The sequence below is a fragment of the Temnothorax americanus genome, unplaced genomic scaffold, assembly GCF_048541705.1.
Source record: "Temnothorax americanus isolate GAGA-0224 unplaced genomic scaffold, ASM4854170v1 Scaffold7, whole genome shotgun sequence".
In the NCBI taxonomy this organism is placed as follows: Eukaryota; Metazoa; Arthropoda; class Insecta; order Hymenoptera; family Formicidae; genus Temnothorax; species Temnothorax americanus.
Genome location: NW_027509792.1, coordinates 2,378,920 through 2,394,228, shown reverse-complemented (window position 1 = coordinate 2,394,228; position 15,309 = coordinate 2,378,920). Strand labels below are relative to the sequence as shown.

At 38.4% G+C, this 15,309-nt stretch overlaps 1 protein-coding gene across 2 annotated transcripts in view; it reads right to left on the bottom strand.

The window, feature by feature from the left end:
- The window catches only part of LOC143906317 (uncharacterized), a 65,409-nt gene that overhangs the window by 21,725 nt on the left and 28,375 nt on the right, over positions 1-15,309 (bottom strand). For both annotated transcript variants that reach the window (XM_077422326.1, XM_077422325.1), the window contains exon 2: positions 185-256. In XM_077422326.1, coding sequence (XP_077278452.1) covers positions 185-256 — 72 coding nt within the window. The remainder of the gene's footprint in view (positions 1-184; positions 257-15,309) is intronic.

Here is a 15,309-nt window from a genome sequence, read left to right as displayed (position 1 = left end):
TGCCGAAAGAATATCAATAACGCTATTCAAAAACAATAATCGAGGGATTCAATGTAACGAAGGGTTTAGTGCAACGATATAGTGTCGTTCACTTTTCAAGAGCATGAAAAATTAATCTAAATTTATTTTCAACGCGACTATAAAGATTAATGCTTTCCACTTAGCGCTGATAAACGAGACGCACCTTTAAAAAATATTCCTGTCCCTTGGAGCTCGTGAACGAACCACCGTGCGTCGCTGGAGCCGACGATTGGAGCTGCAAAAATAGAATAATAACAATATTAAAAAATATTCAGAAGTTAGCTCTATCATATTCTACTATACGCTAAAATTAAAATGTTTTAGATCATAAATCGGACGCGGTACTTGAGGGATAGAAATTAGCGAAAGTATCGGGGTTTCAGAAAAGAATATTTTTAAACAATTGTTCTGCATACGACGTAATCGATCACGTTCGCACGAGTATCGCACAAACGATGAGAGCCAGCCGATATTTAATGTTTCAAACGCGTTGCGCAAAGTGTAACGCAACATCAGTGCAAAATATAGACTATATGTATATACGCGCGAGTGAGGGAGACCCGAGGAGAAAGACGTCATCCTCTCTCGCAAGCGCGAGACGTCTCACGACGTCGCGACGACGCTTCTCGCGGGGAATACCGCCGACGGTATTCCCGGCCGACGTACGTATTCAGGAACGTACTCGACACGTCGCCCACAAATTCCCCGCGAATGCGCCCGATGTATCGTGCATCCGGAATGCCGGGGAGGTGTGTGCGGCGAGATTCCCCGGGTGTGCATCAGCGTGGGAGAGCGCAGAGCGCATCTTCGCGTTCGCGATCGGCGAAGAACCGCGTGGACCAGACGCGTGGAGGTAAACACCGTGCGAGACACGACGGCGCTTCTTTAACCCGCCTACACGCCCGGATCCCCCGGCAAAAAGAAAGAGGAGGATCCGGAGCGTTTCATCATGATGGATCACGAGACTCGTCCATACCTGAACGCTACCTCCTGCTGAAACTGCATCAGAAGAAAAATCAATTTGCTGTCCTCGATTTTTAAAAAAAGAAATATGTTACGAATAAAATAAACGTTGTTAAATTGATCATTTTGCGTCATTTTGAGAATAAATATAAATATTTTTTGTAAAATAAGTTCACATGCATAAATGTTTAAGGACCGCAGAAATTACTTTAGCGTCCTTATGTATCTTCTAATTATTACACATAGCGTCTTTATACGGAAATAACGGTGTCAGTTCGATATACCTGCGTGCAACAAGTTTTTCGTAAATCTTTAAAGGCTTGCGAGCACGCGAGATTATTACGGCGAACGCCGTGCAAGCCTGATGTCCCACCTGTGCAATACAGCAACGGCTACGTCACAAATCAATTGTAATGTTGGCTTTTATTATGAAATACGGGTCAATATAAGTTCTCCCAAGGCAATTTCCTCCTGTATGCCATCGCACGTGTGTGAACCACACGACCGCAATATTTATGCTACGCTGAATGTAATCAGTGCACAACGTCACAGTCGCATTTTCGACCTTTTTTCCCTTTTTTTGCTTTCGAATACTTCATCAAGTGGATCTAATACATTGCAGTATATCTATAGTACAGAAATACAACATCGTTTTATTCAAATTTTCAGCCTCAGCGTGAGAACACACCGCGCATTTAAAAACAAAACGCAATTTAAATGCTCTATATACATTTCATTATCTAAAACATTCGCGTTTATTTACGGGATGTCCCAATTCGCCAGTATCCCTGTTATTTTGGTGTTTTCCTCTCTTGCTGGCAGTTTTATTTTTTCGCCAAACATAATTTCTCTCTGCCGCAACTTTTCGGATACGCGAGACATTTTTATGCAGCTCCAATTTCACTCTCTAGCTTATTCAATTTTTTTTTTTTTTTTACAAACTTTTTGCTCGCGATCATTTTAGTTTTAATCCGTTTCATTGCGCGCGATGTGTGAGTAAGTTTCGCTCGCAATCGGCTTAGCGTTATCATGTGACAAAAGCGCCGGAAATATCGAGCGCGATCCAGGCTTAATTTCGCGGCATTTATCAAAATCGATTTATCCGTCGGGCTCTCGGACCCGATCTCGTCCGTGAATCTATGGATTGATTCGACAGCGCGCGGCCAACTTTCCGGAGAATTACGAATCTGGGTCAAATGGATCCATCGAGTAATAACTTTTGAGGTTGACATTGAGGCAGCGCGAAATTCCTCGAGGCTTTCATCCGCTTGAACGATATTACGAAAAATGGAATGCTTGCTTCTGTCATATAGACCGGACCTCGTTCGTGATTGCTGCTATTAATATCAATCTGATTTGAGCTTAACACTTGCTATATTAATATTTAATATTAAAAATAAACAAAATGCTTGATTAAAAATTAACAAAAATCTAAAGTTAAAATATTAAAAAGATATATGGTCCTCCTATTGTCAATCCTTTTTTCATTTTATGTTGCAAAAGATTTACAAAAACTCTGCTGTGTACATCTTTTATCTCGCGCGTGAACCATTTAAATTTTATATTTTTATATGAAACGTGTATTACAATACACAGAAGAACTCATAGCAGGTCAGTCAAACGTAATCCAGAAGGCAATAAAAATTTCCAGGAGCAGATGCGAGACTTACGATTTCTTTTCCGAGCACGCACGCTGCCCGATAGTTAGACTGGAAGCTTTATTCGAAAGCACAACTCGCATCAAGCTCTGTTACTTACACAGAAGAAAAAGTCCTCCCCGATTCTCCCCGTCGCCTCTGCCGCGTAACTTTACCCATTTGCAACTTTCGTGTTGCACGCCCCGGCATACCACCCTTCTTCGCGGAGACGGACCTCGTTTCCCCCCCACCCCCGATTTCGTTTTCTTTCCAACGAAAATGGTTTTACGTTCTCACATAACAAATCCCGCAGACGGCGCAGGAGAGAAAGAGAGACCCCCATTAATATTCCTTTTCTCTCACTCGCGTAATTTCCTTTCCGCGATCCCGAAATGGACAAACGTTAGAATAATGTCTCTCCGTCTCTTTTCTGCAAAGTGCTACTTCACGAGACGTGAGGAACAAGCTTTATGACGGCATAATGTGCAAGACGATATAGAATAGCAAGACGTTCTTCTCGGAAGAGATTTAAAGTTGAATTTTCTTAGGCAGACAATGCACACTAGTCAGGTTAATTCTGACGTTGAAGTAAATGTAAATATACTTATATTCTTCAACGATAAAAAGCTATAATAATACTTTAAACTAGAGTCAAGTACTTACTTCGTTTTTAAATCTCTCATTGTACAACAATAGATTTACAAATAGTCCACAATTTCAATTTTGCTTCTCTTGTAGTGATTACGATTAATTTCTACCCTATTTTTAAATTAAAATTTCTGTTGAAACAAAATGCGTAATGAACTATAACTGAAGAAACGTTAATTGGAAGGTTCTGCTATTTATCGATACTTTTAACCTTTAACCTATAGTTGCGTTCAGTCTTTTTATTGCAGAAATTTATTCCATGCATATTTTGAAACTTCATTTAATGTTCTTGAACATTTATTCTAAATAAAAAAAATCTGCTTTATATCGAATAACACAGTTTCAGAGCGCTTTCATACAAAATCGAATAGACGATGCAATGGAAACAATTAAACTTCCCGCTGCAGCAGTTCCTCGATTGATTCTAGATTAAACAAGTATTATTGTTTACCGAAGTACTATAGATATCCATCAAACATGCGCGGCGAAACAAATATTTGAATAAAAATTATATATAACTTCAATAAAATTTTAATAAAATAAATGCTTTGTACAAGGGCTTCCCGTAAAATTCATTAGCATTAATGGAATTGTTGTTTCGTATAATTGCAAGTGGTTATTAATTTGCTATGTATTCAGTGCGTCATTCAATATGCAGTGAATGCGTAAATCGTTCAATACGTATAATAGCGAAGGGAATCGCGTCAGGATCCAATTATATTCTTCTCGTATTTTTTAACGATTGCTTTCTTTAGAATATATTGCAGTATATTATAGAATTTAACAAGCTATTAAAATGTACATCGAATCAATTATGTAAGAAGACAAATGAAGCGAATAAAAAGTTCGACTAGTTCTCATAATAAATTTTAATCATGTCATAGTTATATAATTGGACTCCTGCCTTGAGAGAATATAATTTAATTCCTTGAAGTACTTCTAAATATATATATATATATATATATATATATATATAATTTTACGTAACTAATCGCCCACGACATTTTATAATCTTTACATGAAAGTTGGAGAACTCATTACAAATATTTAATTCTCAAAAATTTGGTAGCATTTGGAGTAAATACGAAAGAAAATATTTTATCATTTTCTCTCGCTGTCGAAATATCTTGATTTCTATCTGAAACTAGCTTTCTATAAGCTTTATTCGTTTAAATCGCACAAAATAAGTTTCTAACTTAAAAAGTAGAGAGAGAGAAAGAAATTCCCTTTATATATTGGAAATAAAAATAAATTCCGCAGCAACATAAAATGCAGGTCGTATCGGTTTTCTAATTTGGCGCAGCATCCAGCCGCTCGTGAAGCCGACAATCGATATATACGTGCAATTATTAATTAAGAAATTACTATTTCGAGTACAGTTAATTTTATTTAAAGAATTCTGATGTCTGCCGTTGAAAGAACGGCGCGTGTCGCCGACACGTTTTACGATCTCATTCTCGGTCGATAGCCGATACGTCATCGTTAAAGGATATCCGATATCAACCAATATTTCACGAGGAAATAATGCAAGATCCATTAAAAAGACGAAATAAACAATCGCCGATTCGTTCAGATATATACCTATACTATGCCGCAGCGCGTAGTATGGCCGGATTAAACGCAATAATGTATCTGATGATTTATTTGTAAAACTAAAATTATAATTTAATTATCTGGGAGTTAATGAGCTTTCTAATTTTCTCTTTCAGTGTATATCGAAAACGGCAATTATTATTTATCCGACCGGTTGAGTTCCGTAAAATTGATTTGATCCCAAGCGCACGAAAATCGGTAAACCAATGGTGAACTTGAAGCGTGAGTAATTAACACTATGACGCATCGCTTTCATAATGCTTATCTAAAATTTCTGCGTAATAAAATTCGAATATCTAATTGTAAGTCCGTTTATCGCTCGTAAGAGAGAGATAACGTGATAAGTATAAAGTATTTGTAACACGAGCAAGAGTATGAGACAATATTTTTCAATGAGAGAAAGAAAGAGAGAGAGAGAGAGAGAGAGAGAGAGAGAGAGAGAGAGAGAGAGAGAAATTAATAATATCTCCTCCATAAAACATTTATTTGCGATAACTGTATGTATTTACATAGCAGATAATACGAATGATCAAAGAGCTACTATAATTATGTTATTGGAAAATAATTTGAACGTTTATATTTATTCCTTCCTGTATAAACAGTATATAATAAAGTAAAAGCTTCTATTTATATGCTATTTCAGAGACATGATATTTAAACGAGACTAATATATTTAGCAAGCTTCTGATCTCTACAATGAATTGAAGAGTGAATTAATGTTTCGACAATAGGATTGCCGTAATTGAACGCAATGGAATAGGGGGAAAAGCAAAGAGGGATTCTCTTGCTGAACTTTGTGAAATCTTCAAATGCGTGTTCGCGAAGAAAAAAAAATCATTGCTTCCCTGCAAAAGTCACTGTCCGTGCACAATATAATATTCTATTCTCATTGCATCGTAGATGTCTTCCTTAGAATCTGACGTTTCGTTTTATCTATTCTTGAATTTTAGAAAAGACAACGCACGCAGAAGGGAAATAAATGCTTAAAACATTCAAGGGGCATTTTCCCGTGTCTCGTTTTGGAAAGCGATCGCATACGGAGAATGGCACGAAAGCAATGCACCGACCACGCACTCTTTGGGAAACTGCCAAGTCAAGTATAACGCTCAGCGGAAAAAGTCGATTCGACAGACCGACGAAGACCGGTATGCGGGACATTCGATGAATTTATTCGCAATATTCATTGATTACGCTCCATTCGCGATACGCTCCATTATACTTTTTTTACGGCTGTCTTCCGTCGATAATTTACGATTTCTCGGCGGAAAATATCTCGAGATAAAAATAAAAATAAAAATAAAAAAAAACTACCGTTCTCCTCTGAAAAATTGAAATATTTTTAATATCAATGTCTTCAACTTTGTATATTTCAAACGAGACCATTCCGAGAGTTATTAAACGTGAACCGATAGCTCTTCCCGTCAGAACCGTGAAGAAAAGTAATCGCAGCTACGAAGAACAGATATGAATTTTAATGCACGTTCTTGGCAAGGATCTTTGATCATGCTAAAGATATTTGGAAGGGAGTAATAAGATCGATTTTATCATTGGTGCAACAAGGGTGATAGCGAAATTGCTGATGGAGACGACATCGGACAGTCCAAGGAGTCTCCCTCTTATCCTTTCCGGGTTGCTTTCGTTTGTGTCACGGCCGCTACGGCCACGAGGTCATCGACCGACCCTCCTGCGATTCCTGCTGCTAACAGTCCGGCATCAACGACCCACGACCCCATTACTTTCACTACCTGCATCGTGTTCAATTATTTTCAACACTTCTTTGTTTTTCTTGTCAGCGACGATGAAATTGAAAAAATCGCAAGGTACAATAATTTATACACTGCTGGAAAATTATCCGAAATTATCTTAACATAAAAATAATATATGTAATCTCTTTTAGTATCTCTGTTAGTATTAAAAATACAATATATTTAATAATTTATAAATGTATAAATAAATACAATATTTATCTAACAATTTATCTATTCTCCAAAAAAATGTCTACAACCAATTAATTATCGATTTTCCTTCCCAGAGCTTTCGACTAATATTTTACGGCAATTGCTGCAAGACAAATCTCAAATTTTTCACTGCAGTTTTGTTGCGAAGCTTACCGCCGTGGGCGTTTAATATTGTCGCAACGGCGCTTCGCGTGTCGATAAAATCAAAAGGATCGAACTGTAACTGCACGTCAAGTTACACACAAACAGATAAATCTTAATTCCAGGGAAATAGAACGGCAAAACACCACGCTGTTTTTCCACGATCCCCTTGATCGGCATTTTTTTTTAATCGACAAAATGAAACGCACGAACGGGAACGTAAACCCCACGGCGCTTATTGCACGTTCATTCTCTCTGTATATATCTCGGAGCCAATGCGTGTGTGTAAAAATGGACCGATCACCGCCGGATTATTCGCGTGGAATTCCGCGGTTGTATACGTCCGAAGCTTTGAGCTTTGAAATTCCTTTCTGCCGATACTGACAGCCAATTAGCACGATGACGCGCGCGCGTGCGAGCACTCTCCTTCTCCTTCCTGATTGCCAGGTTCAAAGTTCATGATCCCACGTCGATGCGAGCACCGTAAAATAAGATTAAATTGCACTGGGGTGAAAGCAAACGACATAGCTCGAATGTTGCGCGAATGTCACTTTATATTTTTTATTCTCCGCAAAACAAAGTATTTTTATTACCTAACAGTCATATGTCTCATGCAAATTTTAAAACTTGAACGATGAAAATATCTAGAAAATTGTTAAAGATGCAACAGTATGCGCGGACGATTGCCCTCAATATTATCGTGCAAACTCGAGTTTTTAATCGAGGTTTCACAATATCATGATACTCCACACTGATAACTTATAAACGAGAATAATCGCGAAGTTACGCGAAATAATTAAAAGAAAAAAAACTAGTTCTTTTTTGATTTGTAAACGTCACTTTACCAGCACAAAAAGGGTACACTCCGAAAGACAGTCATGAAACAACTGAAAAAACCTTTTGATCTTTTAACGAAATGAACTTCCCGTTCTTTAAACGGGAAATTTCTCCTAAAAATAGCTATAAATTGAAGGACCAAGTTTATTGCATTCCTTTGTAAAAAAAAAAGGAACAAAGAACAAAGGGCGAAAAATATGCTGGTCGAATAGTCTGTAGGTACCGCGACATGAAATAAATAACCGCGCGTGAAGAAGCTTGTGTTCTTGAAACTGTTAAGGTCTATTAAAATTTTTGAAAAGCTATGGACAATAAGTATTTGTCTCTTATTTAAAAAAGAATCTCTCTCTCTCTCTCTCTCTCTCTCTCTCTCTCTCTCAGAAATACATAAAAAATTTAAAACATCAAGTTGCGACAGATAATAGATTTGAAGCAAGTTGCAACGTGAAAAAAGTATCCAGTACTCTTTCCTACATTTTTGTAAGTGACAGTAATAATTTGTACATGTATCCTCGGAATTTTTCGCTTCATTCTCTTTCTCTGACATTCATGTGACTCAGGAAAACTCTTGAAAAAACTTTAACTTGAACACGTATAAAATAAACTTTTGATATTGCAAAAACGCACATATTTGAAAAAAATCTAAAAGTAAAAAATTATACTCTTCTATTCGCCAAATATTTTCTATATTCGTTAAATTAATAAACATTAAGTTATTGACTCGAGTTCTTGACAGAGAAAATATACGTTCGTTTGTTGTGTCAATCGAAATCGGTGTATTTCGTACATCACAATCGCCCAGATAAAAATACAAGTAAATAGAAAGAAGGATAAAGAAGTAAAGAAGTTAGTCTGTAAGAAGAAAACATCGATTCAGGATTTCAAAGTTGCTATATAGAGTTTGGGAATCGTTTTACAATATGTTTAGCGTAATAAGAAGCATTTTAGGAATGTATATATACTTTGTCTAGTACGTGCATATACATGTACGCGGATTCGCGTTCGATCGACGTCGATGTCAAATATCGACTGGGACGAGAGTAGAAGTGCCACTAGCGTGGAGACGATACTTTATTTCCAGAATGAGAACGGTCCAACGGTTCGTCCAACTCGAATCTCAATAGCCGTATACCCACGCGAGAAAGCCAGATCGATTCTTTCGCCTGGAAAGTTGGTCTTTTATTCCGAAAGAATAACAGCGGTCTCTCGGTGTCCCCCCGCTTCTCCCCGCGCGACCGAACGGAACCCTGTGTATTCGATATCCGCGTCTTACAAAGTACTTGGCTCATCCGAGAAAAGAAAAATATTTTCCACCACATACGCAGCTATACCGTAATCTCACGTCAAGGTGATGTCGGAAAACTAAACACGCGCGTATCCCCCGCCTTTGGGATATATTTACTTTTTTCCTATTATTTTTTTACTACGCCTCCGCTGTCGCCGCGCCGCAACGAATAGTTTCCCACTTTTACATATAGCGGGACAGTGACACACAAGTGCAATCTTAATTATCAATATACAAATGCAAAATGAAATATTAAAACCGAAAAGTAACATTTTAACCGTGCAATTAATTTCATGTATATAATTGATTAATATTAACTGGTAGAAATTAATAATAAGCCGAGACTATATAAATTTGATCACGCAGCTAAAATTGATATGAATTTATATCCGATAATTTACACGTTGTTTGCCTCTCCGGACGAATTCATTTACATTTATATTTGCAAATGATGAGATCGATATGCATTTTACAATGTTCTAAATTACGAAGGGGAGATTCTGCTCGTAAAATTCGCCAAATGTTTTCTTACGAATAATTTTGGAATAACAATTCAGCGGCTGAAAAAATTAAGCCAAGTGAGACGCAAATTTTGTTCGCTGTTAAAAAGAAAGTATAACGTGGTGTTGATACGCGCTTTTCCGACGAGAAAAAAGAACTGTGTGTGTCCCGTTAGAATAAAAATTCTTGTCTATAATATTAATGTCAACTTCTATCAATTTCAGCTTGGCTATAAATCGACTTGTCTGCGCCGGACCATGATGAGAAATAAAGTTTCTTGCTGCATCCTCTTTTTTAGTCATGTCAAATTATCAACTGCTAACCTTCTCTCCTCACATCCCTCGTTCCATCGCCATTTCTCTCCGTCCGCGGTGCCCCGTGTAAGATTAATCGGCGCTGCTTCTTATTGGTCGCTTCTGCTTATTCGTGACGAGCAGCAATTATTCTCTCTTCAACGTCTCACGACGAAGCTAGACCTGAGCCTCACGCACGTATGTACGAGTTATCTATCGATTACTTGATTTCGACGTACAGTGTGTTACGGGAGCTTTATTTTAAACGGCGGGATGTCATTGTACTTTCTGAGAAAAATGTGCAAATGAAATCGCAAGACTCATTTGCAAGAAATATTAATTCCACACTTTTTTTACAGTTCGTTCGCTTCTTTTCCCTGTTTGCCTATTCAGAGGGTTGAGAGAAAATAGGAAGAATAGAAATTAACACCGTATTCATTTACATTCAATTTGTTCGATATAATTAGTGGAATTATTATGATACCGTTCAGCTCAATTTACAAAAAAATTTTCCAAAGTATTTTGATCAACGCAGAGTACTTCTGTGTGAGAATACTGTAAAAAACATTCAATCTATTTTTCGAATAATATGCAAATAAATTGACTTTACTACAAACCAGAAAAAATATGTATATTTTCAACTTTATTTTATCCAGAATATTTTTTACACGTAATTTAAAAGTCACTATGACAATGACATGGAGTTACTGTAACATCATATTATTTAAAAGTTTTTAGAATTAAAAGTTAGGTTTCACGTTTGAAAGTGGCAAATACGGTCTCTAAATTTGCTTCTAAAAATACAGATGTTGGCTTTCAGTTCGCAAGAGTTGAAGACAGCCAATATTAAACAGAAACGCGACAAGATGCGATCGTTTGAAGCTTAACAGGGCAGAAGCAAAGAGAGTTTATCTTCGTTCCTGACTTGAAAGCAAACGTCGGCAGCGCGTAACTAGATCCGCCGGAGCGACGTGTTATCACTTCGCGCTTAGATTCGCTATCGCGCCAATTTGCACGTGAATACTTTCCCGCACATTAGTCTCGCGAATTATTCGCCGCTCTTTCCGTTGAAAATTCCCTGAAACTCGCTTCTCAGATTTCCGGTTTCGTATGCTGACTAACGTTAAGATATATCAGGAAAACGACGAAGCGTACCGAGTGTCGTAGAGAAGCCTGAATGAAAAACGAACAAAAAAAAAAACAAAAAAATATCGAAAAATCGAAAGATATAAATTATTATTAATGCTATATTTTGCCTCTTACGCTTTTCACTTTTAATTATTTCCTCTTAATTTTATCTTATTAATACATAACAGATTTTATCTCGATAAATTCACTTGCAATTTAATTATAAAGATATATATATAGATTTTATATTTAAAAGTTGGAAAATTGTGCCAATAATTTCGTTAAAAAAAAAATCAATATTTGTCGCAAAATCTATCACTAAAGCTCGACATATTTATTCTGTGGAATACTATGTAAATATAGAGCTGAAACAAATTAGGGTGCGGCATCTCTTTTTTAGGGTGACAAAACCGTCCTCGGCGCGTCTCTTGTCATGTATATTGCATTATATACGCGTGCGTCGGGTGTCTTGGAGGCAGCTCCACGCGAGTGATGCTGCACGTTCCATGAACAAAAAAAACGAATATACCTACGAAAAAGAGAGCCAACCCGTAAGTATACGTATATGCGGACGTCATTCCACATTTCCACCGTCGATATTCTATATCGGATGAAAACCTCCCCTCGTTGCGCTCGTGTACTTTGGGAAGCCGCGATACCTTCGCACGTGCACCGTACCCCACGCTCCGTATTATGCGTAAAATTTTCGCGTGACCGCGCACACGAATGGCCGCATCTCGTTCGCGGCCGACTCGCGCCGCGCGCGCGCCGGGGTGTTATCCGGGCCGCGCGAAAGCAAATACTCGCTTACAGGGTGCATTGGGGCAGGGGGTGCCCCGAGCTCTCGGTAAAAAGGCACGTGTCGCTTATTTTTCGCTCGCGCCACGTTCGCCCTGTTTCTAACCCCGTTATGCTCGTATAATCTCGTAATATCGGGAACTTACTGGAACGCGCGCGACGCGAGTCGAAACCCAACGGACGCTTTGCGCGCAAAAATGTTTAACGGCCCTCCATATTCGCGGAATAAAAATGCCCGAAATCTATTTGTTTCGCATACACGACCCGATAATTCTGTTCGGTTTTAATATCCGCAATATTGGTCGCGTTCGAACGTTTTATTTATCTAAATAACACGATAAAAATATACATCGATGAATTTATGCGCCGTAGGGAAAACGTATTAAAAGAAAATTAAGAATTAAAAACTGCAGTTGGTACAAATTAATTTTGAAAAAAAAATTGTAAACTATTTCGTTTCTGCAATCTAATATCATACACTATTTATTTTTAAATAAATTAATAGACAGTCGCTCCGCGCTAGGTCCTTTTGAACAAAATACGGAACGGCATTACCGCAGGAAGGAAAACCACCTGTACCCACCCTTACGGGATTGTTTTACTCGTTATACCCCCCCTTTTTTGCTCCTTTTAACTTTCGACCTTTCAGCTCCGCCACTAAACCCTCTTTTTGGGGGAAGCGAAAGCGGATAGTCAGAGGGGCGACCCGCCTATTTTCGAGGGAATAAGAACAGGGTTCTTAATCCTATAATACATGCGCCCATGTGACGTCAGAACAAAGGCAATGTGCGAAAAATAGCGGAGTCGAAACGCCTCACGTACGCTTTGTCGCGCGCGACGGTGTGCGGTTCCCCGGGTGTACGCGTGTGCGGGGTGTTCGAACGAAGATGTGTGCTAACAGGGTTGCGTTTCGTTTATGTAACAAAATGCATTCGAGCCTTTCAATTTTCCCGATTTTCAAACTTCCGATTCTAAATCCGCAGAATTTTCGTCTCTCCTCTTCGTAAGTAAATCCCTAAATAAATTTTGAAACTCTCGTAATATAGAACATTATCGTTTCAAGATCTTTTCGGCAAGTATTTCAAATGTATTCCTCCTTGCCTTCATTGGCAGTTCCTCTGATTATCGTATAAGCGAGCTTATTTGCACAAAATTATTCTTCATGGGAGTGTTGTATAGCGCGATCACTCAAGTCGTCCGCCTGGGGAACCTAATTTCCCGATTTATGCGGTTCTCTTTCCCTCCCTCTCGTTCTCTTAATTTGTTGGTCCTTTACCTAGTAATTCGTCGAACAAGACTCTTAGGGGACTATACGGACTAACGCTGTTATAAGAAAACGCAATACAGTGGTGCTCGAGTTTCCGCGTTTAGTCTCGAGAAAGCTCATTACCGGCCGCGATCGTCTAATCACGCGCGGGAAGAAGAGCGAACAGGAGAAAGTGCTACAGGTACTTCAGGATTAAATGTGAACCGTCTCGGGATCGTCCGAAGGAGCAGGAAATTTCGATCGATCAAGCTCGCCTCTCCTTATCAAGTGGGAGAGGGGAAAAAGTGGCAACGCAAAAGCTCGCCTACGCGAGAAGTGCTTTACTAGGTAATCCCAAAAGTCTATATATATATATGCATATTTTTTTATTATTCCTTTAAAGAATATTTTTAAAAAATGCACCAAGATAATATTAATTTTTCAATTGCATCGAGCGAAATGCCATTGTGGATATATTATTAGAGTTACTTCCATAATGTTGTAATTTCCGTAAAATTGAAATATCAGAAATAAAATATTGAAATGTGAAATTTAAATACGGGGAAAATTAAATGAATGACAAATATTGGAAATGTTTCTTTCCTATTCGGTTCTTTCGGTTAGAGTCAAAACTGCATAAATGTGAAACTATACTATACCAACATTTCTTCTTTTACAACATTTCTTGCGTTTCTTCTTTTCTTTTTGTCGCATTAATTCGGTACGTCAAGGCGGTGTATCGTATGTATCGCAACTTTCGCGTGCAACACGCGAAAGGTCGCGAGCTTTAACTGCGCTTCGAAGCTTTAAGAACTGCGATTTGCCGATCTCCACGACCTCCAGATTTGTTGCTGCATCAGATATCACTACCGGCGAGTCACGGATAAACTAAAATTGACGCTTAAAAACTTCCATTTCAATTTTGTTTTAATAAACAATGGGGAAAAACACGCGTGTATGTATATGTGATGTTTTAATCATTGAAGCTTACGCGATTATTACGAGCTACGAGTACAAGACATGCGCAAAGGATAACAAATGTATACAAAAACGAGCACAAATTGTCATTCGGATAATTATTTTAAAAAACAACAACTTTCAAAAGCTGGAGCAAAATTAAAATAACTGCGAAGTTAATCTCTGTGTCGATACGTCAGCTGTTGCGTGGCAACAGGTGGTACTTTGTGCAAATAAAAAAAAAACAAAAGCGCATAATCAGTTGCCACCTCTTGCATTTAACATGTTAAAATATAAATCTTTGTTGCAAAAGAGATTTTATAATGAAAAAAGACGATTTACATCCACATCCCAACATTGTAGAATTTTTATAAAGATATTCATGAATAAAGCTTTTTTTATCCTCTTGCGTAACTCTTGTCAAAAAATTATATAATTCCCTCTTTCTCTTGAAATTATGGTCTCAGCGGCGAAACCTGTTTAAACAATATGTTAATTTAATCCCTTTAAAGCGCTTTAGTCTTTATCGCTTGTTGGAGCATCTATGCGCAACAATCGCCATTTTCACTTTTTTGAGCCACCAAGCCGTCGCGGCGTCGTTTTATTCGCCAGTATAAACGTAAACAAAGAAAAACTCACAAACTTCTATCCCTTTTCTTTTCTTACTTCTTATAGCGCGACCCAATGCCGCAATTAGAGATGCGGAAAAATGCATTTTACATTTTACTAATTTCCGTCGCGTTTCGTCACGAGATACCATAGACTATATAGACGAAAAGGTATCGATTTCGCACGTTAGCGGCATCGAAATTTGACCTCGCTGAAACCGTAACGATCTCGATCTCTCTATTTTCGCCCAACGTGGACAAACGTCAAAGGATTTCGCGTCTCCTATATACATCTCCTTTAAAAGATATAAAGCGGGACCGCGCTGAAAGAAAAGCGAGCGGCAAAGAGCAGGAGGGGAAAGAACCCACCCTCCGAATGCCGAATGTGGGGAGAGAGCGGAGACACACATACACACACATTCACACTCTCTTGTTAAATATCACAACACCGAAGAACCTTTCCGTCCGTCAGGGACTTTCGAGGACAAAACGAAGCGCCGACCGCTTGCGATAGATATATTGCGAGTCGGTCGGGTGCGGGTTACGCTATGGGAAACGCCATTGTTTTCAAAGGGAAGGTAAACGCAGAATACACACACGAAGACATATAGAGAAGATGTGGGACGGAGAGAGGAAGAGAGTCGGAATTATGATTAAATTTTCGACCACTCGTGCGCGGAGCGGCAAATATTATC